The sequence below is a fragment of the Hirsutella rhossiliensis genome (genome assembly GCF_020360975.1).
Source record: "Hirsutella rhossiliensis strain HR02 chromosome Unknown scaffold00008, whole genome shotgun sequence".
NCBI lineage: Eukaryota > Fungi > Ascomycota > Sordariomycetes > Hypocreales > Ophiocordycipitaceae > Hirsutella > Hirsutella rhossiliensis.
In genome coordinates, this window is record NW_025408674.1 from 1,605,344 (window position 1) to 1,632,936 (window position 27,593).

The 27,593-nt window shown below is 54.2% G+C and overlaps 8 protein-coding genes across 8 annotated transcripts; 5 read left to right on the top strand and 3 right to left on the bottom strand.

Annotated features, from left to right (window-relative positions):
* Positions 1-5,127: 5,127 nt before the first annotated feature.
* Positions 5,128-6,508, bottom strand: HRG_07515 (tRNA synthetases class I (W and y) domain-containing protein; the record flags this gene model as incomplete). The annotated part of the gene is made up of 5 exons (XM_044865986.1): positions 5,128-5,697; positions 5,774-6,124; positions 6,177-6,238; positions 6,302-6,322; positions 6,379-6,508. 5 exons carry the CDS (start codon positions 6,506-6,508, stop codon positions 5,128-5,130), a joined length of 1,134 nt encoding a protein of 377 aa, XP_044718950.1.
* Positions 6,509-7,707: 1,199 nt separating this feature from the next.
* Positions 7,708-8,816, top strand: HRG_07516 (iron-containing redox enzyme domain-containing protein; the record flags this gene model as incomplete). Its single annotated transcript, XM_044865987.1, has 2 exons — positions 7,708-8,700; positions 8,793-8,816. The coding sequence occupies 2 exons, from the start codon at positions 7,708-7,710 to the stop codon at positions 8,814-8,816; spliced, it is 1,017 nt and encodes a 338-aa protein (XP_044718951.1).
* A 1,544-nt stretch (positions 8,817-10,360) lies between these two features.
* Positions 10,361-11,195, top strand: HRG_07517 (pyridoxamine 5'-phosphate oxidase domain-containing protein; the record flags this gene model as incomplete). The annotated part of the gene is made up of 2 exons (XM_044865988.1): positions 10,361-10,427; positions 10,486-11,195. 2 exons carry the CDS (start codon positions 10,361-10,363, stop codon positions 11,193-11,195), a joined length of 777 nt encoding a protein of 258 aa, XP_044718952.1.
* Positions 11,196-12,245: 1,050 nt separating this feature from the next.
* Positions 12,246-12,716, top strand: HRG_07518 (gamma-glutamyltranspeptidase domain-containing protein; the record flags this gene model as incomplete). Its single annotated transcript, XM_044865989.1, has 3 exons — positions 12,246-12,403; positions 12,470-12,480; positions 12,553-12,716. The coding sequence occupies 3 exons, from the start codon at positions 12,246-12,248 to the stop codon at positions 12,714-12,716; spliced, it is 333 nt and encodes a 110-aa protein (XP_044718953.1).
* A 3,201-nt stretch (positions 12,717-15,917) lies between these two features.
* On the top strand, positions 15,918-17,645 carry HRG_07519 (sugar transporter domain-containing protein; the record flags this gene model as incomplete). Its single annotated transcript, XM_044865990.1, has 3 exons — positions 15,918-16,144; positions 16,204-17,163; positions 17,234-17,645. 3 exons carry the CDS (start codon positions 15,918-15,920, stop codon positions 17,643-17,645), a joined length of 1,599 nt encoding a protein of 532 aa, XP_044718954.1.
* Positions 17,646-21,080: 3,435 nt separating this feature from the next.
* Positions 21,081-23,336, top strand: HRG_07520 (WSC domain-containing protein; the record flags this gene model as incomplete). The annotated part of the gene is made up of 5 exons (XM_044865991.1): positions 21,081-21,392; positions 21,488-21,562; positions 22,517-22,563; positions 22,690-22,864; positions 22,932-23,336. The coding sequence occupies 5 exons, from the start codon at positions 21,081-21,083 to the stop codon at positions 23,334-23,336; spliced, it is 1,014 nt and encodes a 337-aa protein (XP_044718955.1).
* Positions 23,337-23,420: 84 nt separating this feature from the next.
* Positions 23,421-24,916, bottom strand: HRG_07521 (uncharacterized protein; the record flags this gene model as incomplete). The annotated part of the gene is made up of 4 exons (XM_044865992.1): positions 23,421-23,995; positions 24,052-24,433; positions 24,499-24,756; positions 24,824-24,916. 4 exons carry the CDS (start codon positions 24,914-24,916, stop codon positions 23,421-23,423), a joined length of 1,308 nt encoding a protein of 435 aa, XP_044718956.1.
* Positions 24,917-25,406: 490 nt separating this feature from the next.
* Positions 25,407-27,410, bottom strand: HRG_07522 (uncharacterized protein; the record flags this gene model as incomplete). The annotated part of the gene is made up of 1 exon (XM_044865993.1): positions 25,407-27,410. The coding sequence occupies one exon, from the start codon at positions 27,408-27,410 to the stop codon at positions 25,407-25,409; it is 2,004 nt and encodes a 667-aa protein (XP_044718957.1).
* Positions 27,411-27,593: the final 183 nt, after the last annotated feature.

The window sequence follows — 27,593 nt, forward strand, 5'->3', positions numbered from 1 at the left end:
CGGGGATAAGTCTGGCGGCGAAGGTGGCCTGATCGATGCAACGCTCAGGGCGTGCCGTGGTGTGCCTGAATTCCGACTCGCGATATACTCTCCGCACCTACATTTGAGGGATTGGCATCACAGCTTCGATCATCGCTATCTGCCATGCAAGATGAACGATCTGAACAACCCAGTGGCCAATATCCCCAAGACCTGGATAGAGGACATGATCAGCACTTCGTGGATCGCAAATTTCAGCGAAATTCCGGCGGAACAAGAGGTCAATCACAAAGGCGTCAGCCAAATTGGAAGAAGAAATGCTACGTTTGCGGCAAGGAAGGTTGTTTCTCAACGAGACATCCTGAAAAGGAGAAAAGCAGCCAAAGAGAAGTATCTACGAGAGAGAGGCTTCCACGGTCAATCTCGTTCGTATGCTATGTTCTTGGCTGACTATGAAGGGGAATCACAGGATCAGGATGACTCGAGCACCGAGGAATCCGATGATTCTGACTCCTCTGACCCTTATGAATCGTTCTACGCTGCTGCGACCTCTGTCCAACGAAGCTTTCCATCATCGGATCTCTCAGTAGGCATCAAGTTATTCAACAGTGACGAACCCACACAATTCATACTAGATCGTTACTCTCAAGACTCGTTCCAAGGAATCATGCCGGACACAGGTGCGGCATGCATATCGACGGGAGGAATCGAACAACTGCGTGCTCTCCAACGAGAGATGCCCCCAGTCCAATTCCGTGATGATCGCAAGCCCGAACCAGTTAGATTTGGTGCAGGAAGATTGGAAACACCACTTGGCGTGATCACCTTGAACACACCAGTGGGAGAGGTTGATTTTCATATAGTCAACGTGCCAACGCCATTCCTCCTATGCCTAGCTGATATGGATCGGCTCGGCGTATATTTAAATAACGTCACGAACGAGCTCGTTGGCAATGGTGTGAGCGTTCCAGTGATTCGAAGATGGGGTCACGCGTGGTTCTTCTTGCGGAAACAAGAGGCATCAGTGGCATATCTCACGGAGGCTGAATTGCGGCGCCTCCACACGCGTTTTGGTCATCCATCCGTGTATCGGCTGCACAAGCTGCTGAATTCGGCTGGCCATGATGTGGAAATCGAAGCTCTGGAAATGATCAAGAAGTTCTGCCACTACTGTCAGATGAAATCCGACCCGCCACGAAGGTTCAAGTTCAGCTTGAAGGATGATTGTGACTTCAATTACGAAGTCATCGTTGATGTCATGACATTGGGTGGCAGACCAGTCCTCCATGTTGTTGATCAAGCCACTGCCTATCAGGCAGGGAGATTCCTATCCAACATGACGGCCAAGGAAACGTGGCTCGCGTTGAAACAATGTTGGATGGATACATACCTTGGACCACCCGATGTGATCACTCATGACGCAGGCACGAATTTCGCTGCTGCCGAGTTCCAAGCAGAAGCGAAATTGATGGGAATAACGTGTCATCAGGTGCCTGTGGAAGCACATTGGGCTGTTGGGAAGGTTGAGAAGTATCATGTGCCCGTCCGAAGAGCATATGATATATTAAAGGCAGAGCTGAAGGATACCGTGAGCCCTGATCAAGTCCTTCAAATGGCTTTCAAGGCTGTCAACGACACAGCCGGTCCGGATGGCCTCGTTCCAACCCTCCTCGTCTTCGGTGCTCTGCCTCGAATGACGATGGATTCGCCGCCTACACCTTCCGCAATGGCAAGAGCTAAGGCGGTGTGGCGAACGATGTCAGAGCTGAGGAAGATCAACGCCCAGAGGAAGGTTCAGACCGCGTTAAATACGCGTAATGGGCCTGATACAGCGTTGCGCCTGCCCCTATCCCTGGCGCTAGGAAGCGAAGTTCGCGTATTTCGCGAGAAGCACGGATGGCAAGGCCCATATAAAGTGCTCGAGGTGACGGATACGGAAATCGCAGTTGACCTGGACAACGGACCAGCGAAATTTCGCAGTACATGCGTCCAACCGTACTATCGTCACCCGGAATCGCTCCTTCCTCAGTTGCAACCCGACCCTAGCCCTAGCCGCACAGACCCATCAACACAACAATCACTCCTTCCTCAACACAATCCGATCAACAACATCCTCTTCAAAACCCTCTTCCCCCACCCACAACTCAACAACCTCTTCCTCTTCCTACCACAGAAGACCAACCCAAACCTTTCGAATACCCTGAGCCAAAGAGGCCGCGCAGGCGTGGCCGACCTAGGAAGGATGCTGCACAAAATGGCACATCAGAATCCACTATTGTTTGCTCACCCGTTCAATTTATCGTTCATCATGAAGCTAATGCGTTTCTTGTTCGAAAAGAAATGGAACATCTCGGCCTAGCCAAGCGGCTACGAGCTGAAGGAAAGATCACAAGCACCGGTTTCCCATTTGAAGCTTCCGACACACTCGAGCTCACGAACCTCCTCGCCGCTGGGGTCATTGTACCCGAAGAATTCGATGCGAATAAACATGGTGGATATCGTGTCTTCAAATCACGAATGGTCAGAGAGGTTAAGGAAGAAATACTGCAACGCCATACGAGAAATCACGCCTCGTTGTGCAAGGATACAATGATGATGGGAAACGTGGGATCCTCACACAAGCCCCTACCATCAGCCGGCCCGCACAACGCGTGGCCTTGGCCTTAGCACCGTTTCTCTGCACACGGGATATGTTCATCATGATCAGAGACATCACGATGGCATACACACAATCCCAGACCAAGCTGGCCCGTGTCATCCTTGCAGCCCTTCCTCAAGAACTCAAAAGAAGATATCCAGAGGAACAATCCTGCGAATCGTGAAGCCGCTATATGGCATCGCAGAGGCAGGAGCCCACTGGTTCAACACATATCACGACCATCACTGCCGCAAGCTTAATATGGAAACCTCTTCGTTTGACCCGTGCCTTCTGATCACGGCAAACAACATCGCCGACAAGGACCTGTTTGGCATCGCGGCCTTGCAAACGGATGACACATTCATTGTTGGCACAGATGCATTTCTCAAGATCGAGGAGAAAGAACTCTGCTTTAAGGCCAAGCCAAAGAGATTCTCCAAGAAGGTTCCATCTGCGACTTTAACGGCAGCCGCCTGACCATACAAAATGGCTGTGTCATCGTCAGGCAGAAGGGCCAAGCCCAAAACCTCGAGGAGATCAATCTTCAGGCATCAAGTAGGCATCAGGATTATGCTGCTCAACGCGCCCGGGGCATATATCGCTTCGATTTGCCAACCCGAAGCAACATACGATTGTTCCGTTGCGGCACAAGCCCAAGAGCCCGTTAATACCGACTTCAAGGCTTTGAACAAGCGGATTGAATGGCAGATCAACAATCCCGACCGTGGCCTATGTTACATACCCATCGATCTCGAGAGCGCGAAGATCTTTGTGTTCACCGATGGATCATTCGCCAACAATAAGGATTTAAGCTCTCAAATCGGCTTTGTGATTATCATCGCCAATGAGACCGCGCAATCAACCGATTCATTTTCCATCCGCGGAAACATTCTTCATTGAGCTCAACTAAATGCAAGCGCGTTACTCGAAGCGTTCTTGCATCAGAGATCTATGGATTGACATCGGGCTTCGATCTCGCATTTGTGATCAAGCAAACGGTCAATACGATCGCACAACGCCTTGATCTGAAGCAAATCCCGCTCGTCATTTGCACAGATTCATATAGCCTCTATGAGTGCCTCGTCAAACTTGGCACCACAACAGAGAAGCGACTCATGATAGATATCATGGCGCTGAGGCAGGCATATGAATCAAGGGATATTGCGGAAATCCGTTGGGTCAACGGCGCAGATAACCCTGCCGATGCTATGACGAAGGCATCACAAACAGCGCCCTCACGCAGTTTATTAGCGACAATCAGCTAAACGTGAGGGTGGAAGGATTCGTTCATCGCAATAACACAACAATTCTCGACGAGATTTAATCGGTTTTTCGTTCCCTTCTTCTGCTTTACCGTCGTTCTTTTATTCCATTCACATTAACGAGGAGATCCTCGTGTCCATATTCCAACGTGGGACCGATGGAATCAGCTAGCGCATCCGGCGCTCGAAATGCGGCCCATGATGGCGTGTGGCAGAACACACCCAGTGTGGGGGAGGGAGAGCTACAGTCAGAGCACACTATCCAACATAGTGATGCATCGTGGTAGGAGTTTGTTGGTGTTCTTGTTCGTGTTTTTCCTATCTCATCTTAATTCGCTGTGTTTGGTGTGTTTTTGGTGGATTGATTAGTGCGCGATCATCGATTTAGAAAGAGGTTCCAGTGTTGGATCCACCTGTGCACTAGGCACCGATCGCGCACGTATAACTAATCGACCGCGCTAGTCACGTGCGAGTAAGAGGTGAGACACAGGGAGGAAGGTCTTTGCACACAGTTTGTATGGGACACGTTTCCCTAGTTACACAAGATATAACCAATTGAACCAGTTCGAATAACCTCACTGCAGTGAAGAGCCTGTCCACACTAAAACTATTAAGATATATGAGTGGAGAAACTACTATCAGGAGTAATAGAAAACGTATACAAAGAATATACATAATAGTATATGATAGAAAGAAGAAAAGAAAAGTATGATAAAGCCATTAATTAAGCTACTAGAATCTACAAGTATTTTATGTAAATAAGATAGTATAGAGCAGTTACAGAAAAGGCGTAACTGGCGCCTCTGGGACAGCTGTTCGATCGAGCTGCTGTCTGGTCTTCCCGAATACACCTCCAACGGTGGCTAACGCCAGACGTGCTGTCACGTCGCGTGGGGGAGTCTTCCCGTCTTCAAGGGTCAATACCCTGATCTAGATGCAGGAGATGACGCAAACTGTTGCCAAAACTAGTCATTTCCGATCCAACCACATGCAGGCGACTCCGTTTTGAGCTTCAGCAGATATTCAGTTGCGTGCCGAAGTTGTAGTATAACGTAGCGGCACATATCGCCTACGTAGGTAACGGCATAGTAGTGACGTAAACCCGCAGCCAAGCAATGGTCTCCGCGTCAGTAACGAAAACACCTGCAGGGCGACCTTCTTCGAGAGTGCGGCCAAGACTTGGAACTACGCGACGCAACTAATATATCAAGCAACATAACAACGAAGTAGACTCGCAACCATGCAATGCTACTCTGCGGGCCAGTCCTCTGGATACGCCATCTGGTCTGCCCGTCTCCACTCTTCGTTCTCCTCGTACATCTTGCGGATTGGCTCTAGCAGCCGGTTGAGTGCGTCTACAACCGCTTCCTTCAGTGCTGTGGGCTCAATCACTCCCGCCACGTAGTCCCGTTCAAGCTCCTCATACGTGCAGTAGCTGCGGTGCAAACGATCCTCGCATCCTGTTTCTAGCACGGCAACGCTGAACCAAGTTCCCTCCTGCAACTCACCCCTGGTTGCCGTGGCACCGTCAACCGCATTTGCCTTATCGCCCAGTCGGATATCGCCAACGGGCATGAGGATGTGCTCAACGATGGGCAGCACACCGTTACCTTGAACAGCATTTGCTGGGCACGAAGCCCTTGTGATCTTCTCCTCCACCGCCGCCGCATCGTCGAGGAATAAGATTTTGGTATGGGCCGGACTCGAGGAAGACATCTTGCCACCCGCCAAACTCGGGAGAAGCTCGTTCATCAGGTGGGCACGTCTCTCATAGCCTAGCTCAGGCAAAAAACGTTCGCCGAGGTTGAAGATGCCGCGCTGCGGGTCCAGTTATGTCAAATGTCAGCTTATTATCCCATGGCCAAGAATTTGGCTGTGCAAAGTGCACGCGCACCTGGTCCCTCCCACCAAGCTCAACATCCACACCCAAATACTCCTCTCCCAGCTCCTGGAGCAGCGGGGTGAGCAGAGGACTAAGCATCGTGGACCCGCCCACTTCTGCTCCAGTCTCCCGCGCGTCCTGTTGCGAGCACAGCGCGCAGAGCTTCCAGAAGTCTGCCATGAACTCGGGCGTGCTCTGGTACGAGGACATCTCGATCACCGAAATTTTGCACATGGAGACTCCAGCGGCCCGGAGGGCGGCAGTGATCAGAAACCGGTAATACGTCGTACGGTTGCGGACTTGATCCCAAGGGAACTTGTAGTTGACCAGGAAGGCGTACAAATCGACCAAGTCAACCGTGACCTGAGAGGCCTGTTAGCTGGGCAGATACGCCGGGAACGGCCAACAACTGCACCTCTCCACCGGCGCGAATAAAATCGGCAAATTTAATCAGGGGGATGAAGTAGCCTATGTGTGCTGGATGTACAACTAGTGGTTACCAGAGCGCCCTGCTCCCTTCAGATGATTTGCAGCGCTTACGCTTTCCAGTTGGGGCAGTGGCTATTCCAATGTCAACCAAAGGACCTCAGAACTGGTGGTGAATACGTTCTACTCACCCCATTGGTACTTGAGAGTCTTGCCCTCGGTGAGGAGTGACTGGAGCTTCTTGCCACACCAGCCATTCTGGAGCTCGAGGCGACGGGTAATGAGGGAGTATTTCTGTTCAACTCCGAGGGATATATCCATAATGGGCTGAGGATTTAGTAAGAATGATTTTTAGATGAACAGAGTGAGGGTAGCCATTGGAGAGCACGGCGAAAGCCTCTACTTATATCTTTAAAATATGCTTCATTCTGAACTTCTGATGTATTTTCAACAACCCCACACAGTACCAACGCGGTATGGCTAAGATACTATTCACTAAATTTAATTTGGTTTGCCTTACTGGTGGATTAAGCATAAACGCAAGTTAGGTGATGCATATGTCTACCGACGCATTAAGAAGGGCTATCGTAGGAAGGGCCTTTTTGAACCATTGGACTTGGAGATTATAGATAACTACCATGGCCTAGAAGAGTGTGTTCTCTCTATATCCGTCTTAGGTTGCATACATCAGCGAACTGGTTCCTCTGGCGTTGGCACGTCAAAAAGCTCTAGCCCGGCAGAAACCCAGTCCGGATGAGCGGGCCGGGCTGCAGTACGATGTTTGTAACGCTCCCCTACCTAGTCGCGTCCCGCTGTTTCACTGCATGGTCGCCAAGGTATGAATCGCGGATGCGGCTGAGTGTGAAAGTGGCTATGGTGCAGGAGTGATGCCCTGGCCTTCGTTCAGCTCCAGCTTTTCCCGTCCGTCTTTACTTATCTTGGATTCAGTGACATCTGGAAACCAAGGACTCGTCTACAGCGTCATGTTGCATGCAGGGAATCACCTCCGGGATACATTTCCATGCCGGAATCGAACCGAATGTCTGCATCTCATGGGTCTTTACGGAATCGCATATTGCATGCTGCAGCAATCACTTGCGGGACGTGCTCGGAGTAGACCCGAGTCCTTGTCTCGGCTTTTTCATGTTGCTTTACGAGTTAGTACGTATCTGGCCACTGTGTGTTCGCTTGAATGACCGGAGAGGTTATAGAAGGTAGCAGCAAGCTCGAAAAGCAATCAGGATATTTTGATCCAGTCTTCGCCATTGAAACGAAGTTCTAATGCCCGTCTGAGTATACGAACAATCGCCCGTGCAACCGCCTGCAGCATATGCAGTAGTGGCAGCTTTCGTACACCTTCGCAGCCCACGATGGAACTCTTGCTAGTACCATACATACTAGCCTTTCTTTTGGCTTCGGCAATTAGCATTATAATCAGAAGATCTCTAACGTACTGGTTTGCTGAAAGGGCCCTTCGCGTTCCGGTCAAGGCAAAAGGGGGGCTCTTAGAACCGGATTCAATGCCGTTCACCATTGACCGAGAACGGGAATGCCAGCCGTACAAAGAACTGTACCACAAGTTGCATAACCTCGAGCATCACGTCGAAGTGCTCCCTCGGGCCAAGTCTCTCCTTCTCTCGTTCTTCTCCGAGGCCTTGCACTCCGAGCGCAGTCGGAGCTCCATCCTCTCGCTCGACTGCTTCTCCGCCACCGCCCTAAATGGCTTCGTCCAAGAAGAGCTGGACGCTGTGACGAGAAAATGGCGGAAATACCTTAGCGGACGCAAGGCGGGCCAACCTCGCACGCTGTTCCAGTCCGCCGCCGATGCGCGCCGCTGGCTTGTCCGGATGGCGCCGGTCAAGCTTGTCGACGGTGCCTGGCTGGGCCACATCCACAAGATCACAACCCCTTTTGCGGATAGGCGAATCACAAGGGCCGCATGGCAGGTTCTTTCCGAGGAGCTGGGCGACGGTGATCTGGTCAAGAACCATGTGCATCTCTACGCGCAACTCCTCCAGCAGATCGGCGCGCCCGTCGGCGAGCCCGGCTCGGTCGACTTCATTCGACATCTAGGCATGGACGACCCTCAGGTCTGGCGAGCGGCACTTGCCCAACTGCTTATCTCCCTGTTCCCGCACGAGTTTCTCCCCGAGATCCTGGGATTCAACCTGCATTTCGAAATGCTAACTTTCGAAACCCTCGTAGCGATGAAGGAGCTACGCGAGGTCGGCTACGACGCTTACTATTTTACCCTACATGTTACCATCGACAACGCCAGTACGGGTCATACCGCCATGGCGAGCTACATCGTGACAGACTATCTGCGCTCCGTTGAGGTCCGCAAGGGACACGCCGCAGCGTACCAGGCGTGGAAACGCGTCCAGGCCGGGTTTATGCTGTCCGAGAGCTCGTCCAATATAAGAGCAGCCACCGATTGCCCCCTCGTCGCCGAGGTCCTTGCTATCTTCCAGAAAAAGGTTGACACCTCGAACCGAATTCATGATAACTGCCCTGTGGGCTTCGGCGGGCGATCACTTAGCTTATGGCTTGAGCCAGAAGCATTTTCCCGGACTGAATGGCAGATGGATTTCTTGCGATGCCTTAGCAGCGCGAAGCCGTGGGTGTATAAAGGTAACAGCAGGCGCAGTCGCCTCATCCACCAGCTCTCATGGCGCGGTTCTATGTTTGGCGCCTTTAGCGACCGCGAAGTGGCTGTACTCCAAGACTGGATTGACCGCCTGGTGCCTTTTGGCGCTGAGCCCTACAAAACGTTTACCAGAAGGACGGATATAGCTGAGTCGCCATCCCGAGACCTTGACTTGCGCGTCGACTATCCGGTTTTTACCACCACTGCCTTGGGCCATGTCGATGCAACGCAGGCACTCGTTGCAAAACCACTCACTCTCAACACGTCTAAGCTCGACATATATAGGCTGCTTTCCCTCTGGTTCACCCACCCTTGCCTACTTGAATCCTTTATCTGCATCCCCTGGAAAACGGCGAACCCTATCGGCTGCGCCATCGTTCGGTTCCTACGTTCCCAGTATGGCTTCCTCCCCGAACCCGTAGGGGTGGCTGGCATAGATGAGACGCGCCGGATAGATTACATGGATCTTGTAGACATTGGTATGGAAATGCTTCCCAGAATAGAGCCACCGTCTCTTCCTCCAGAGACATTGGCGGACGTGCTTGAAAGGTGGCCATCGCCATTCGCAGAGACGATGCTCGCGACGGCAATGCGGCCGCTGGAACACGGATGGGTTTTATTGGGTATGGCGCAGGCGTTTGTACAGCTACACAGCTCCTTGGCTTCTTCATTCGCAGTGATTTCGCCGCGTAGCCGAGCGGCTCTGGACGTTATGGCGCGGAGGGAGCAGGAGAATCTGAATATATGCGTTGAAGGGCTCCGCGAGGGTGAGCAAGAGCACATAGATTTCTGGAAGGGCTATGCAGTAGGGAGGCAAGAGATTCAGAAGTGCTTTGGCGGGACATAGTAAAACCATAATGTCTATCAACACCTAGCAGCACACGTATACACTTACTTGGACATGTAAAGCTTCAAATACGCGCAATGAATGCGAGGTAGCTTACATGCTCTGGCCGAAGCACATATCGCACAGAAATGTTCGAGGCCTTCGGTCTACTTTTCTTTCTTCGAGCAGGCTCTCCCTCATCTACCCATGTAGCCTAACTATCCGTTATATCTTCCCTTCCCCCATGTGCCTTTTCACGCATCACCCAAGGTTGGAAAGGTTCTGGGCACCGAAAACAGAGCGACTCCATCTGCTTTCCTGCTGCTAGATAGTTTGATTCCGAAGCTACCCACCACGTCAAAGCGCTGATCGGCTACTAGAGTCATCTCATTGCGTGGGCCGAAGACGGCAGATACATCATCACACCACCTCAGGGCATCCTGGTCCACACAGCGTTACCTTGCCACGTCCCGCTTCTATGCGGTCGCTCACAAAACGGGCTGCTGACACCAACGCTATGTTACATCTCGCAGCCTCTCCGAAACCGGGATAGCTTGCGGGTTGTCGAGTCATAGTACAGTAGTAATGAGTGAACTGCACATGCGTTTTCAGCCACTACAAATTCCACGTCTCGCCGCGTAAGCGAGCTTGCAAGCTTTGTTAACTTTACCGCTGCATTCTGCCCGACAACGATAACAGAATGGGTCGCTACGAGCTCGAGTATCCCCGAGATGCCACCAATCTCATCAAGCGTCACGGCGAGCGAGGTCAGTCCGCTGCGCTCCTACTCTTGCCTGGTTTTACCTCGCTCACAGAAACCTCCAGGCAGTTACGCCCTGGAAAAGATTCACAGCCTCATAAACTCCGCCCAGATCCTCCATGTCTCCTTCAATCCCCCCGACTCGCCCTTCCCCGTCATCCTTCCCATGATCGGCCAGATGGGCTCCTTCGACCGCCCCAGCGCCTCCCTCGGCGACCCCCTTGACGTATACCTCCACGGGTACGTCTCGGCGCGCATCTTCAATACCGGGCGCGCGGCAGGGTCTCAGGGCATGCCCGTGTGCGTAGCAGCTTCACACGTGGATGGCCTCGTCCTCGCTCTCTCGGCCTTTAATCATTCCTACAACTACCGCTCGGCCGTGCTCTTCGGCCACGCCACCATTGTTGATGACGAAGAGGAGAAGCTCTTCGCTATGCAGCTAATCACCGATAGCGTCGTGCCAGGCCGCTGGCAGAATACCCGGCTGCCGCCGACCCGGGCTGAGATGCAGAGCACCAGCATCCTGCGCGTGAAGATTGCGTCTGGCAGCGCCAAGATTCACGAGGGGAGCGCTGTCGACGATAAGCATGACCTTGCCAACGAAGATGCCCTCAATAGCATCTGGACGGGCGTCGTGCCTGTCTATACTGCCATGGGAAGCCCTCTGCCGGGGCCGCATAATCGGGTCGAGCTGCCTGAATATGCGTCTGAGTTTTTAGACCAGTTCAACCAGGAAAGTAAGGAGCACAGTATTGCTGCGGCTAAGAAGGAATAGCCCCGCGTTTCTAAATGAGAATGTGCTTTACCTGCGAGATTTCCGAATTGTTCGAAGTATACCTGCTTGGTTTTAGGCGTGCAGACGCATTTAATGCCGAGCTATTAGCTGTCTAAGTCAGCGCATAAAGTCTGTAATGCCTGCTGTGGAAGGCATTGAATGTGTGGTTCTACGAAGTTCGTGTATGAACGCCGCTGTGCAGCTCCTATTAGCTGGCCGCAATTGATATACCTACGGGCGCCGTTGAAATCAGGTGTCATATCTGCAATCGACATTTGATTGAGTGAGAAGAATAAATTAGCAATTCTCAATCTAATCGTGACTCTTCCATCCATGCTAGGGCTTTCGATACCGTCAAAAGCTCCCAACCCAAGCGCAATCGTCGTATCCAGTTCTTACGGAAGGTTCTGATATCCGGATGGACGGACCGTATATTAGTCTGACGTCTGCTCCCGGCTGCCCCCTTGTCCTGCAGCGGAGGTAGCTCCGGCTATTTTGGCACTTTTGCCTGCATCGCATCGATTGCCAGCTGTGGTTTCCGCCTCTCTTTACTTGACTTGGAGCTAGAGGCGCCCGGAAATGAAGAGATTGTCCAAAGTAATACCCTTATGACGGGCATCATGCACCATGTTTCTGATAACACTTAGCGATATCTTCACGACTTCTGCAGTTTTGACTTTCAGCCTCCTAGACAGATATATATCCGAATCAGTCGCAGGATAAGGGCTGATAATGCCCTTCAACCTCGCAGTAGGTATCAACATAAAAAAAAACCTATTAATTCTGCGAACCTCCAAAAGGCCAGAAAAGTTCGTTACAATGCTCTCAACTCCACTCGTGTCCGTCTTAGCGATCATACTTCTCATCGCCCCCGCCGTGCTTCCGACGGCTCGAGCTGAGCTGATCCATGACGAAGATGACCCGCCAAGGCTTGGAGCCGTCGCCTCACAAAGCAGCGTCTGCAGTGAAATCGGGATAGCTTTGCTGAAGAAGGGAGGCAACGCGGTCGACGCTGTTGTTGGAACTGTCCTCTGTGTCGGTACCGTTAGCATGTATCACAGCGGCATTGGCGGCGGTGGCTTCATGCTCCTGCGGAACAATAATGGGACCTATGAATTCGTTGACTTCAGAGAAACTGCACCCAAAACAGCCTACACAGACATGTACGAAGGCAATCTCAACGGTAGCGTATACGGCGGTCTTGCCAGGTATGCCCCTATCTTGATCTATTCCACCCCAACATCAAGGGAGAGCACTGACTCTGAAATCTGCAGTGGAGTTCCTGGTGAGCTTAAAGGGCTGGAATATGCCCACAATAAATATGGCAGGCTGCCGTGGGCTGATGTCGTTATGCCAGCTGCCAGCATCGCCCGTTGTGGCTTTGTTGTGACGGAAGACTTAATCCAGGCCATGAATCGCGTGTCGCCGAACAACTTCCTAACTGACGACCCAACCTGGGCCATTGACTTTGCTCCCCACGGATACCGAGTTAGGTTAGGGGAGACTATAACGCGGAAATGATACGCTAAGACGTTGGAAAGAATTGCCAAGGAAGGTATCAATGTCTTCTATACGGGAGATATGGCAAAAGCTACAATCGCTGCTCTAAATGCTTCTAATGGCACTATGACGCTCAAAGACCTCCAATGCTATACTATCGCGCATCGACAGCCCGCAGGGATTAAATATCGTGGTTATAAGCTAATCAGCACAAACGTGCCGTCCTGCGGCGTGGTCGCCTTAAGCACACTGAATATTATGAGCGGATATCCTGGATTTGGCAACTCAACAGAGGTCCTCCAACATACCCATCGCCTTATTGAAGCTTTGAAGTTTGCCTACGGGTAACGGAATAAACTGGGCGACCCAGCATTCGTGCCTGGCATGGCGGAGTACACACAGACGATGATTGCCCCCGAGACGGGTAGCGGGATTCGAGCCAGGATTTCCGACTTCCAAACTCACGGTGCTACTTGGTACGACCCCGAGAATTTCGTTGCAGAAGATATTCCTGGGACTTCGCATATTGTAACTGCAGACGCAAGCGGCATGTCTGTGTCGCTAACTACCACCATCAACACCCTCTTTGGGTCGCTCGTCATGGTACCGGAGACCGGCGTTATTATGAATAACCAGATGGACGATTTTAGCATCCCTGGCAAAAATAATTCCTACGGTTATGTTCCCAGCCCGGCGAATTACATATTTCCAGGCAAGCGGCCATTATCGTCCATATCGCCTATTATCGTCGAATGTCCAAACGGAAGGCTATACTACTCTCTTGGTGCCGCCGCCGGCAGCCGTATTATTTCGTCTGCGATTCAGAATGTCATCCACGTGTTGGACTCAGGGATGACTGTGCCCCAGGCTTTTGCGCAACCCCGACTCCATGACCAATTGAGGCCGGCCCATGTATCGTTTGAATATGCGTATCCCAACTCAACCGTCGCGTTCCTTCACTCCTTGGGCCATAACGTGACCCGGGTTCCGCCGACACAGAGCTTTGCACAAGGCGTCCGGCTGCTGCCCAATGGGACGTTTGAAGCTGCAGGGGAGCCAAGACAAAGCGACTCCGGGGGTTACGCGATATAGGAGGTGATCCAGGGTTACAGATGGGGATCATGCCATGCATATTTAGCACTATAGGAGAAATAGGAGATCAAAATACCTCGAACACCTGTTAGGTTGCCAAGGCAAAGGACTTGACGGCTGAACATACAGCCGGGAGGGTGGATCGCTATACACCTGCAATTCAACTTTCCTTAGGGGGGACCCCTAGAACCCCCATTCGCCTGCGGCTGCAACTAGCGGTTAAACCGCTTCAAACTCGTGGTAAGAGAGTTGGCCGCTGGTCAAGGGCCCCTCTCCCGCTTCCGGATAGACTCATTCTAATTATACACCGTACATCAAACCTTGCTTCCCCTGCAGCTTATAGAAACTTGTTTCCCGATTGACAGGTGCCAAAAACTCCGCTCTAATGTTAAGGGAACCCATCATCCACTAGTTAAACAAAGCGCGAAATGCTTTCGCTCGTAGCGGTACTCTGTAATCAGAATCGAGTGATCCTATCGCGGCAGATGGCACCATGCCTACCACTGTCCTGGAATGACTTACCTTCAGTTCCAAAACCATGATAACTGGCCGAGGGTGCCAGGGAAAACCACACTGCTGCATGCATCCTCACGGCTGCCTCCTGCAAGTCCATGCTGCAGCCTCGGCGACCAAAGGTATAAGACACGGACTAATTATATTCTAGCCTTGGAAGGTCAAGCACCGGATGGGCTCGGAATATTCTTCTCTTACGTGAGACGACTCGGGTTCACCGCCGCCGCACGAATCTTCTAGATGCAGCTGCCAAAACAAGGACCGGAGCAGAAGCAAGGATGCAAACCACTCCACGCTACTCAAGCGCGTTGACTAAATTGAATCACCGACGTCAATTTAATTCAATCAACATCAGGCATGATCATCTAATACGTTAACCCATTTTGGTCTTCAGTTGATTGTCATATATGTTTATTAGGTCTTGTGGACAAGCCGACCTTACCCCTTGAGCCGACCACAGTGCACAGTGCACACTAGAAAGTCAAGCCGCCTAGCAACAACGCATCACGTGCTTTTTAAAATTAGAGTTAGGGTTAGTTGGATTTTAGGCGATTTGTTTAGGATTATAGCAGGTCCATGGCTGAGAGTTAGCCATAATAGTATTTAATTAGGGTGGGGAGGAGGAGGGGGAATAGAGTATTACTGTTAAGTTATTATAGGCAATTGGGCTACTGCGCTGTCGTCTCAATCTTATAGGGAGTTTTTACGGTAGGTGGTGGTATGGTGGTATTAATTAGGACGTGTCGCCGTTTATTAGCTCAGCATGTCCCTTGTCTTGTCCCTCTTTCTTCGTCATGTCGACCAACTCTGGTCTCTCCGCCCGTCGATCATCACCAACAAGTCAGCATCAGAGAGGGCTGAACATATCAAAGGCTAATTAATCCGTGCACGTTCGCAAATCTCCGACTCGCTCTCTTGGCGGCGCGCCACAGGACACGGGAGGGACAGAAGCCGGTCTGCGACGGTGACGCATCCGCCTGCACAGTCACATCGCAGCTACAGCATGTGTGACGCCTCTCCCGACTCGGAACCGCACTGATTGCCATGCATCGTCGCTCTGCGCCTCGTGCGCTCATCTTCAGGCGGAAAGCGGCCCCCAACGGAGAGAGACACGCAGTGGCGGATCTGCACTCCCACGTTCCGAACGCCGTCGGGCTGTGCGAGAAGCAAAGGAAACCCATTCGAACATGCAGCCATCATCAACTTGCCTGTGCGACGAACGGTACCGGTGACGAGAGGCAGAAGGCGGAGCACAAGGCACCGCGAGGGCCGAGGAAAGCCTCGATACCTGGATTCTCGGCATCTTCCCGCCTGTTGGCTGAGTCGAGGCTTGTTGGAGCCCACGCACCAATAACGGGCACACCTCAGAGTGTGTGTGCACCGCTCGGCAGCCATGCGTCGCACGGCCAACGTCCACGGCCTGCTGTTCCTTTGCCCGGCGGCGCCTCGGTCGACCGTACCACACCGTCGTACCTACATAAGCACGCGGCGTGCCTTGGCTTAAAAAATAGCCCCTCACTACCGGCAACTCCGTCGGCAAAAGGCGCTGGATAGGTTCAATAAATGAGCCAGCTGCCGCCGTTCGAGACCCTGTGCCGATACGACTCACCCGCGACCATGGCCGCCGACCCCGAGGACCCGGCGCCGAGCAAGGTCTCGGTCCATGTCCGCCGTGACGAGCTTGCCCCCGTCCAGTCGGACCCCGATGCCAACCTGACCCTGTGGCAGGCCATCAAGAAATGGCGTCGCGTCGTCCTCTACTGCGTCGGCCTGACCTCGGGCATTCTCATGTTTGGCTATGACTATGTCATTGTCGGCACTACCTCCGCCATGCCCAGCTTCCAGTACGCCCCCTCGTCTTCTTCGTCCTCCTCCGAGGCCTCTACTCACCTCGTCGTCGCAGAAAGGACTTTGGCGAGCGCCTCGACGGCAGATGGATCCTCCCTTCTCTCTGGCTCGGCCTCTGGACCCTGGCCAGCCCCGCCGTCTCCATCCCGAGCTCCCTCGCGGCCGGCTGGTTCCAGGACTGCTACGGCCGCCGCGCCTCCCTCGCCCTCGGTTCCTTTCTCTCCGCCGGCGCCGTCGCCGTCTGCTACGTCTCCAATCTGCCCCCCAGCATTGGCCAACGCCGTGGCGTCTTCCTCGCCGGCAAGGGCTTTCAGGGCGGCGCCATCGGCATCGTCATGACCACCACCCAGACGTACATGTCCGAGATTGTCCCCCCCATCCTTAGGGGTCCCCTGCTCGCCTTCTTCCCCATCTTCGCCCTGCTGGGCCAGCTCATCGGCGCTGCCGTCATATTCGGCTGCCTCGATGTGGAAAACGGCTACGTCCTCTGCTTTGCCTCCCAGTGGCCCTTTTCCGCCGTCCCCTTATTCATGGCCCTTCTCATCCCTGAGAGCCCCACGTTTCTGGTTCGCGAGGACAAGCTGAAGCAGGCCTATAAGGCCCAGGAACGCCTGAGCTCCGACGATGCCGACGCCCGCAAGACCATTGAAGCCATCTGCCGCAACATTGAGCACGAGAAGAAGACGACTAGGGCCAGGTACATTGACTGCTTCCGCGGCACCAACTGTCGTCGCACCCTCATCGTCATGTTTGCCAGCATCTTGCCCCAGATGTTTGGCTTGACCCTGCTGGCCAAGGCAAGCTACTTCGTCCAGGTCGTCGGCATGAGTTCTACCACCAGCGTCCTCGTCCTCATCCTCGGTCTCGTGTGCGGCTTGCTGGCCAATCTGTCCAGCATTTGGATCTCGTCCCGTATTGGGCGGAGACGCCTCATCCTTATAAGCCTTGCCATCATCACCGCCCTGTGGGCTGCCATGGGCATCGCAGGCATTTGGAATGGGCCAGCCGTAGTCTGGTATGTTTCCGCACCCGTTGCCTTTTATGATATTCACTACGCTGAACCGTTGCTCATCACAAGCTCCCAGGTACACCGCCATAACTCTGATTCTGGTTGTCGTGGTCGCGGGGCTGGGCGTATGGCCATCTTCCTACGCCGTCGGCTCCGAAACCTCGTCGCTGCACTTGCGAGCCATGTCACAGGGCGTTGGCTGGCTGACATCGGGCTTCGGCGCTGGCCTCTTCGGGTTTGTGCTCCCATACATCTTCAACCCGGACAAGGGCAATCTCAAGGCAAAGACGGGCTTTGTGTTTGCGGGCTTGTGCGCCATTGCCTTTGTCATTTCCTTCTTTTGCGTGCCTGACATGAAGGGGCGCACGGCGTCTGAGATTGACCGCATGTTTGAGTTTCGGCTGCCGACCAGGCAATTTCGCAAATGGACCAACCATGACGATGCCTCGACCCGAGGGATGATCCGTGATGTGGAAGGCCCAGTATAAGACTTTGGATGAGAGGCTCTCTCCGCAAGAGCCACTAGAGACTAATGAGTGTCCCCGTGTTCAAACAGGTGATTTGTATATAACTTGTTCGTTTGTTAGCCTGGGGGTATATGAACACTTTATCTAGGCTAATGAACGTAGCTTCTAGCCCCCTTGTCTTAGAGCAAGTGGTGTGTTTACGCGGCACTAGAACTTGGATGCTCTACACATACTGGGCCACCGAACGGAATCCCGCTCTGCTCCCACCTACACCACCTGGTCAGCCATTGAAGCCAGGGTCTGATGAGTTGCGCCGGGTCGATTGACCCTAACAAGTAGGGCTATTCGTCTACTTCTGCGTTCCGCCATATCTAGGATGGGAAGTCGCTTGGAACATGCGACATGCGCTTGGGCGTAGCCATTACCCGGCGCTCGGCAGAGAGAAGAGATTAGCACGAATTGACAAAGCAGGGAATGAGCCTTAAAAGCTCAGCAGTGTCGAGAAGAATGGGAAAACTGAGCACGGCCACCTGGATAAAAGTGGCAACGGCTGAAATTGAGGCAGCCACACGCATGGATGGGTTGACCTTGATACAACGGGAATGGCGCAAGGCGATCTGCAAGGACTGCGGCGAGCCTTGGGAGGCCATGGAAAGGCCTTGGCAGGAAATTGGAAGCTTATGTGCCGTCGGGCGGACACGTGGAATCGGGGAGGGAGATAGATTCCGTAGATGTGGTGGCTTTATTCATGTCAGGCTGTAGCCATATCTCAGCCGGCGGCTGAATCGCTCCAGGGACGTGACCAGGTCACTTTCACCACACATACATTGAGTATCCAACAAGTCGCGGCAGAAACAAATTCCATTCAGTCATAAGTGGCCGTCTAGCTGGGGAAAAACCTGTGAATATCCACGTGATATCTCTACCTAATGTCTCCTCGCGTCTGGCCGAGGACCTGAGCTCTCGTCTTCAACTCGTGGAGCGCCGTTTGACCCCAGGTTTGCGCCGTGTCATACCAATCGCATCCCTTCTTTTTCATGTGTGCTTGCACTTGTGTTCCCCACGCAAGGGACCCGAACTTTCAGCAACCGCCAGTCACGGGACCGAAAGTGACGGAGCTCGGGGTCCCTCAGCGTTAGACACGGATTTCAAAGGCGAACGTGACAGCGTAGAAGACGAGCCATGCTCTTCTCTTCACTCGGAATACATTTGATCGAGGCAGGTAGATCACAACCTCACGCAAATATAGCATCATCCTCGATTTGAATTAAGTACGTGGGCATCAAAGCCCAACTACCTCGTCGGTCTGTATAACTGCTCCAAGTCATGCCCGGAATCTGGGTAGATACCGCCACGTGCTTTCATGTGAGATATATAATCGAACTCTGCTCCGGTCAAAGCCGCCACTTCGAGCCGGCTATCCAAGCCAGAGAGCAACCAATGAGTCGACAGCCTACGACGTAGTACGCCGAGCAATGTGGACGGTCTCGGGGTCTCGGGAGCATTACTCCGCCGCTGGCGGCTACGATTCAAGGCCCGGAATCCGCGCGGAGAAGCAAACCTCGCACCTGGTCCCCTCCTACATCGAGTATGCCACCCTGCCCATCGCCGCCTCATTTTCATATATCCTTCTTTGTCCTTCAACTAGCCTCTGCGCCAACCCTGCTGGCCAATCGAAGCATCTTGAGGCTAGACATGATGCTGCAGTGGTGGCGACCGTACCAAGTTCATCTGTCGAAAAGGGCCGATATCGATGCTACTCTACAGCGCGCCCTCGAGCATCTTCTGCGCTGGCAGCAATTAGCTAGTCTGCGAATCCAGGGTGGTGGGAACGTGCTGGCCCACTGCCTAGAACTTCCAGATGCCACATCGGGCTTGTACATGCAGCCAGTTGGTGACGAATCGGGAACGACGACCCAGCGGATTCTACATGTAGCCTGTTTTGACGTCGAGACCAACCTAGCTCGCTTCTGATGTGTCAAGAGGACTTGTAAGCCGATTTACCATGTTATTGAACTGAAACACTAGCCTCCGAGGCCCTCTGCATACACTAGTGGTCATGCCAGCCACTGGCTGGGGACCGATGCTATGAAGTTCCCCGATGAGTGTGCTGTGCAGGAGCTGGCGCCCCTTCGACTGCCTCCTTGAATTAGCTTGGAATTTGGAAACATCCCTGTCACTTTAAATCTCACCGGAATCTGGGATACGGCACGAACATCATAGCAGCAAGGCCCATCGAATGCCATCACATCGTCAATGGGCCAGTGAGTTGGTCATGCAGCCAAAGTGTAGAGTGACGGACAAGATCTCAACGACCTGCCCTACACAGACTGGAGCCGTAGTGTAGGTTGTCAGAGAGTCCAGGAATCCAAACATCCTTAACGAAGCTGCAAACATTTCAAGGCGTCCATGTGTAAATACTTGTAGAACTACAGTTGGCCTTGAGGCACTTGCGGGAATGTTGGTGTTGTAAAGCGCCGGGCATATCTGATTCTGGCCAAGCAACGGCCTCATGGACTGTCTATTCTGGTATCGCTCTCGTCAAAGCCCGCACGTACGAACATCATGTGGGTTCGAACTCGACATGAAGCTTTCAATGCTTTCACACCCAGCTTCGAGGTGCTGAAATGCCACATTGAAATCCACCCGGCTGGCGGCCCCTGGAGACTGAAAAGAGTCACACGATACACGCGTTTTGATCAGCCCGGCCTTCTTTGGTGTTGCAAGCGGGACTGGATGCTGGGGTCAACGGTTGCCCGGCTCCTTTTCCGCGCCTGACCACAACTCCATTCGACATATAATATGCTTGACATTGAACGTAGATATCACTCGGCTCAAACTCCAACTCTGGGGCCCTCCCCCGTCCCCTGGCTCCCCCGGTGGGGAAGCAGGGTTCGGTATGATCGCGGGCAGTTTCTTGCATCCCCCCAACCTTCCAAGTCTAGCCTCGCATCTTGAAATCCCACGTCGCCAGGCTCGGTGTGAGAGCTGTGCCCAAAGCCCTGGGCCAGTGCTGCCATTAAAGCTTTGAGGCCCTCTTGGAGATTGCATGAACGTGACTATGTGTGGGTCTGCCCTCCCCCCTTGGAGTCGATTCTGCCAGGAATAGCTGGCGCTTGTGAGTGAGGCCGGAGACGATGCTCTCCCTTTCGGCCCTTTGAGTGATTTTCCAGGAAGTGATCCTTGTCTCGGCACTTTAAAGGGCGGCTGTGGCGGGAGCATCAAGAGATGTCATTCAGTCGTCTTCGGGTGAGAGCTCACTGGTAGGCCTGAATGCCAAATCGTACACCAACGATACTTGGACGCACATGTAGGGGGTTCATGGTAGGGAGGCCGAATCTCCGAGCTATAAATCACAGGATGAGTCCTTGATTCAAGGGGTCGGAAGAGTTTCAGGCGCACTGAAGAAGACGGCATAAAAGGACAATTTGTTCCAGCCTTTTCTCTTCGACCACGATGGCCAACCGCATCGCCCTGGCTCTTCTGCCGCTCCTCACCTCTGGTGCCCTGGCGCAGATTTTCACCGTCAACTGCGCGCCGTTGACGATCCAGAGAGGCGACCCAATCGTCTTTCCGGGCGTCATCTCTCCGCATGTTCATGCCGTCGTCGGCGGGACCGCGTTTGCCCTCACCGAGTCCAACGAGGATGCCAAGGCTGCCAATGCCACGACGTGTGACAAGGTTCTCGACAACAGCAACTACTGGCAGCCGCAGCTCTATCATCAGCGCACCGATGGACGGTTTGAGATGGTAGACATGCAGGGGATTGTGAGTTTTGATCCACCCCTCAACTTTCTTGGGGCGTGTCATGCAGTTGAATGCACTTATACTGGGACACATGCTCTAACATGAAAGACGTGCAGGCAGCCTATTATATCGATCGAGCTTGCGACTACGTCCCCGGCCGTCAGAACTGCCAGAACACGCCTCACGCCAAGGCAGACTTGCAAATAGATAAATCATAATCAAATCAAATCAAATCAAATCAAATTTATCCAAATCAAATCAAATCAAATTGCCCCTGCGCTGAATCAAATCAAATCAAATCGCAACACCCAAATTTATTTGGATATCTGATTATTTGGATACGCCCCACAATGGCGACCTGGGCCAATAGTTTTGGGGAGCCAGCCCTGCCTGGCCTAGAGCGGTCGCTAATTACGGGCAGTTGCTTTTCCAGGCCGTGTCACCAAGCTTTCTTTTTGTGTTTTACCTGACACGTTTGATCGTGAAATATATCTTTGGGTGCGTCTGCCATATTACGGGGGGAGATATTTGTAGCCGATGGCCAAAATGGGACAGCTCTGCACTTGACTGCTGCAATGGCGCATATGGGAGGAGTACCGAACCCTCGCGGTCGAGCAAGATACGATACCCGAGGAGCCCACAGCTGCAAGGAAGACAACGGACCTAGATGACTTCATGACCTCAATTAGGAAACTTGGCGCCCAACCTGCGCCCTCACCGTCCTCCATGCGTGACGAGTACGCAGAATGGGTGGGCAGTACCGATCCGGGCGATTGTCTTGTGGACAATCCCATCCAGTACTGGCTTCTCCGCAGACGCCAATATCCACGCCTGTCGCGAATGGCAATCGACCTCTTTTCCATTCCGGCGATGTCTTCAGAGCCGGAGAGAATATTTAGCCTTGCCGGACAGATGGCCGCAGCTCAGAGAGCCGCCTCAAAGCGGACCTTATCAAAGCGGACCTTATAGGAGCGGCTCAATGTATTTTGTCGTGGGAAAAAGTGGGGCTATCCAGATATCCAAATGAGATCCAAATCGATTCAAATCAAATCAAATCAAATCAGATCCATGATTTTGCTATCCAAATCAAATCAAATTGGACCCCGGATTTGATTTGATTTATCTATTTGCAAGTCTGCGCCAAGGCCCCGCCCGCGGGTCTGCGCATGGTTGTGGGAGATCCGTTCCTACGGTCAGCTTCCAGTCCTGGCATGTAGACGTAGTCGTTGTGCTCTCAGTTCAATCGCTGGGCTCTCCATCGAGCCTCGTTGTTGCATGGTGTGCCTAAAACATCAACTCACTGCTTACCCCCGCTTAGGACTTACGATGCTTCCAAATCCGAGCAAAAAGCCATCTCTCACGTCTGCCTGGGCCCAGGTGGTGGCGACACTCCCCATCTGCCGACGGTGCAGTGCGAGCGCCTCCGCGCCGAGACCTTCTTCCCCTCCTGCTGGGATGGGAAGAGCCTCGATAGCCCGGACCACAAGAGTCATGTAAGAGGCAAACTGGAACTCGACTAGCACATGACGAGAAGGCGGCACGACTAACAGGGATGTTCAGATGGCCTTCCCGGCCATAGGCGACTACAACACTGGCGTGTGCCCCGAGTCCCATCCCGTAGCCATCCTCTCAGTCTTCTTCGAGTTCTTCTACGACACGGGGGCCGTAAAAAATTTCAATCGCTGGGTCTGGGCCATGGGCGACCCAACCGGCTACGGCCTCCACGGAGACTTTCTCAACGGGTGGACTGATCAAAGGGCCCTCGAGCGGGCCATGGACACCTGCACCGGCTCGCAGGGCGTCAACGATCCGCGCTGCAGTCTCAACGCAGGGCCCAACGGACCTGGCCAGTCGGGTCGTCAAGCCCCGGAGATTGCACCGCCAAGCGAGGACGTTGGCCTCCGCGGCCCCCTCGGGAGGCTGCCCGGAGACAACCCGATCACGGGGAGCCCGGTCCGAGGGTGAAGGCACCAGGTACTCTAGCCTCGAGATTTGCGCCGACGGTTGGTTTCATTACAATGTATTCAGTTGAGGTTCGAGCCTGGGTCTCTATAGCCGTTTGGCTACCCAAAATTGAGCGTTGTACGAGTTCTTGGTCAGAGCCTCCTTGTCAAAGCCGTAGATGGCCTCGATACTCCTGACGGTCGAGTTTGCAAACGTCAAAATCCCGCATTCATCGCTCGTTTCCAAAAACTCAAACTTCATGGCCTCTGCGACCTTGACAATGTCTTGCAGAGACAGCTGCACAAAGGGCGCCGTCCCGTAGAGGAGGGGCCCGAGGTTGATCCAGTAGCCGCCGGGCTTGAGGATCTTCTTGATGGTGTCGAAGTACATGATGAGATTCCGCGCGGTATCGATGAAGAAGTAGGTGACGACGACGTCGTAGAAGCCTTCCTGGTGGCGGAACGCCGTTGTAAAGTCGCCCTCCATCATCAGGACCGAGTGAGGGTTGACATCGACGTCTGGGAATTGCAGCTGCCGCTGCATTTTGGAGTCTGATGTGTGGTGGGACCAGCCGTCGACGAAAGGGTGAAATGTCTGTCCGTCTCTCAGCCCGTAGCGTTCGATGAATCGGTATACTACGTTCATGAACATGGACCACTCGTTGATGGTGACTTGGAAACCTGGGCATGGTCAGACGGACAAGCAGTCCAGCTGAGGCGAATCGGCCAAACAATACCTCGTAAGCGGTGGATGTCATGTCCCAGCCTACCGAGACCGGCCCCCGGCACCAGGATCTTGACTTTCTCGGCGGCCGCATGCCTCGCAGGGAAGAGCCCATCAAGCGTCGGCAGCATGCAGGCAAACGGTGCGCTCCTCTCGTGGTCCCCCTCGTCTGTCCAGTCTCGCACAATGTGCTTGAGCGCCTGGGACACAGAAATCTTGTCGGCTTGTTGGCCCGTTGCCTCGGTGTCGGCAATGTGCTTGTGGAGCTCCTCGTTTTCGATGCCATAGAACTCGAGTGCGTGTCTAACAACTCTGTCGCACAGGGCTTGGTTGTGAAGAAGCTTCTGCTCGACGTGAGTGAACTTTGACGAGTAGGACAGATGATGCTCGAGGAACTGCGCGGCCGTCAGCAAAACACGGGACGGACGTACGGATTCAATTAGCGGAAGGGCCATCATACTGCTTTCTGGGCTTTGGATACGTTCTTATACAGGCCGCGGAGCCGCTTCAGTTCCGCCGCCTGTCTCTCGCGGTATCTTGTGAAGCCGTGGAGGGCATCCAGGAGGCGATGCCGAGCGTGATTTGCCGTCCATTTCCCGTTGCGCTTGTCCAAGGTGCCGAGGAGGCGTGATCTTTCTTCACCGTGTCTCTGAATTGTGGATTGGTTGTATTGCTGAAGAGTCAGGGTAATCTCATGCACCTCGGTCACAGGCCCGACCTAAGCGGCACCGTCGATCAGAAGCAGTGTCAGAAATTGTGCTTCTACTAATGTCAACAAGTCTTACCTGTGCAGCATCCGCCGTCAACAAGTCGTCGGGCAGACAGAGCGCAGGCAAAGAGCCAGAGACGAGCCACCAGACGCAAGCAGCAACACGCATGACTGCTGCGAATTGACCCCGAGGCGGACGCTGTTGACTGCCGAGACGAGAGAAAATCCAACAAGTCGAGTGCTGGAAGGTTGCGTGAAAATGGACGTCGGGTTTGTGCAATGTGTGCCGCCGGGGAACCTTGATGGCTCAACGGCCAACACTGAAACCTGCGGCGGCAAATCCGAGTAAGACGGAGCCTGGCATTGCCACAGACCGTTGCTCCATATTGCCCAGAGGAGAAGAACGTCATAATTGTACTGGTCATCCGGTGATTTAAGCCCCTATCTCATTTACTTTGACTGGCATCTAGTCCATTCGAGTGCCAAAGATGAATTCACTTACATGCCCTTCCGGCACCTCCGGCTCTCAATTGCCACCGACAGGCTGTGTAAATGCTTGGAATAACTACATGAATAGCTAAGCCTGCATGCTGTAGATGCAAAACTATCCTGGTCAATTGGTTCGATGATCGCTTGCAACATCAAAGCGGCCGCCGTCTCTACCCCTTGGAGACCTGGCAACGAGCCTCGGCCTTGACCTTGGAGTCGGACTCGGAAACGGCCGTCAACGTCACAATGCCCGTCTTGGCGGCGTCTGCAGACGCACCGACGGCCACCTTGACGCCGACCGTCTCGCCAGCCTTCGCAGCGGCGAGGGCGTTGCGGACCTCGACGCGCCATCCCTTGCCCTCGACCTTGGCGTGCAGGCGGTATATGTCTGCTCCCAGAGAGGGGGCAGCCTGCCGCGGCGCCTTCCGGTGCTTCTCTCGCGCAGTGCCGTTGTTGGTGAGCCCAAAGGCACAGAACACGCCCTTTCCAGTCGGCCTGTTCCCCTCGCCCACGGCTGGCTTGCCCGGCGACAGTCGCACGCCGCCCTGGCCCTTGGCGGTGCCGTTGAGCGCGCGGACTCCCACCGTGTACGACAAGACACCCGCCCGGTCGCGGTGCTTGTCGACGACGTAAAAGTGAAGGCCGTTGGGCGCGTCCACGAACTCGTACTGGCTGCCGGAGCGGGTGCCGGCGTGGAACAGCGCGTCGGCCAGCTGCCGGTAGTCGCCCATGGTGGCCATGGCCACCGTGCCGTTGGGACGGATGAAGTCGGCGAGGTTGATGTCGTGCGGATTCGCGTCAATGGTCCACTGGAAGGGCTGTCGTCGATCCGTGTTCTTGGTCTTGCTGATCATGACGCCCGAGTCGGGCTGGAAGGAATCGGCCCCCATGCGGTCGACGACTTCGACGTCGTAGTTGTCGTAGCCTCCGCCGTCGCAGAAAAGGTCCGTGGCCACGTCGCAGCGAGGAGAAAGATCTGTTCCCATCTCCACGCGCAGTCCCATCAGGTCCGACTCGACGGCCCGGGCCGTGATGCGTGCAACCACAGGCCCGGAAGCAGCCAAGGCGTTCCTCGAGATCTTGCGCAGGCTGCTCTCGGCAACCAGCTTGAGCTGGTATTTGTCGCGCACCGTATGCAGCGAGCCCATGGATCCGCCCTGCAACGGCGGAATCTGCCACCGAGTATGCGGCCCCCCCGGCCCGTTGAAGGTGCCGCGAGACAGCATGGACCACGGGCCGGTGTAGTCTCGACGCAAGGGCTTCCCGTAGGGGTTGCCGTAGTTGTCGCCAATGTTGAGGAGGTGGCTCAGTTCATGGGCGTAGGTGCCCATGCCCGAGCTCTCGCACTGGAGGCTCGACCCGTCCCCGGCATTGGGCCAGATGGACGCGGCCGCGGCCCACGAAGTCCACTCGACGTATCGCGTGTGGGCGTAGTTGGGCAGAGACGGCTGCTCCCCCGACGCCAGCGGCGGTCCCCATGCGGCGGGAACGTCCTCCTTGGTCGCAAACTTCATCTCGCCAAACTCCTGCCACGTCGAGGACTCGTCCTGGCCGGCGGAGAGGATGAAGACCAGCTCGTACGAGTCGGCCACGTCGTCCCCCACGTTTCTGCGCCACACGCCCAGAGAATCCTCGCGAAGACTCATGTCGCAGCTCATCCCCGGCGGACACGCCCCCGGGTTCATGACACGATCCACCCCGTACTGATAGGAAAAGAAGGGCATGCGATAGGTCCCAAACGCCGTCAGGTTGACTCCGAAGCGGCCGCCAGAGTCTTCCATCCAGTACTCGTGGAGCGTGTGGCCGCGGTTGAGCTCGCTGGGCTTGTTGAGCAGGTCGCGGTAGAAGGCCGGCACCCGGGCCCGAGCAGTGTTTGCCGCCACGGGCAGCGGATTCCCAAAGAGGGTCGAGTTTGGAGGCCCGGTGATGGCAAAGGCCTTGTCTTGGTAGTCGACGGCGATGAGGGCGATGTTGAAGTTGCGGATGGAGCCCCTGCGAGAAGAGTCGTTCCATGCCGTGCCGGGAGGCGCCTTGAAGTCGGCCCAGGTCATGTTGTCCGGGTTGACCCATCTCTGCTCATCGACGACTTCGAATGGGTTAGTGACACGCAAGGGTCTGGAAGCGGCCGCCTCGCCCACGGCTGCAAGTAAAACAGCCGTCACCACAAAGGCCATGGTGGCGGCCGGGGCCGAGAGACAGCGCTTGATAGACACGGCCATGTCGCTGAGGAGGTATGATGTCGTTTGGCCTGCATCTCGTCAGCGATGCATGGGTAAGTCGACATTTTAAGAGCCATCTGAAGCACCGTCTCCCTTTACAGTGTCTCATCGCAAACATGCATTGTCGAGATGCAAACT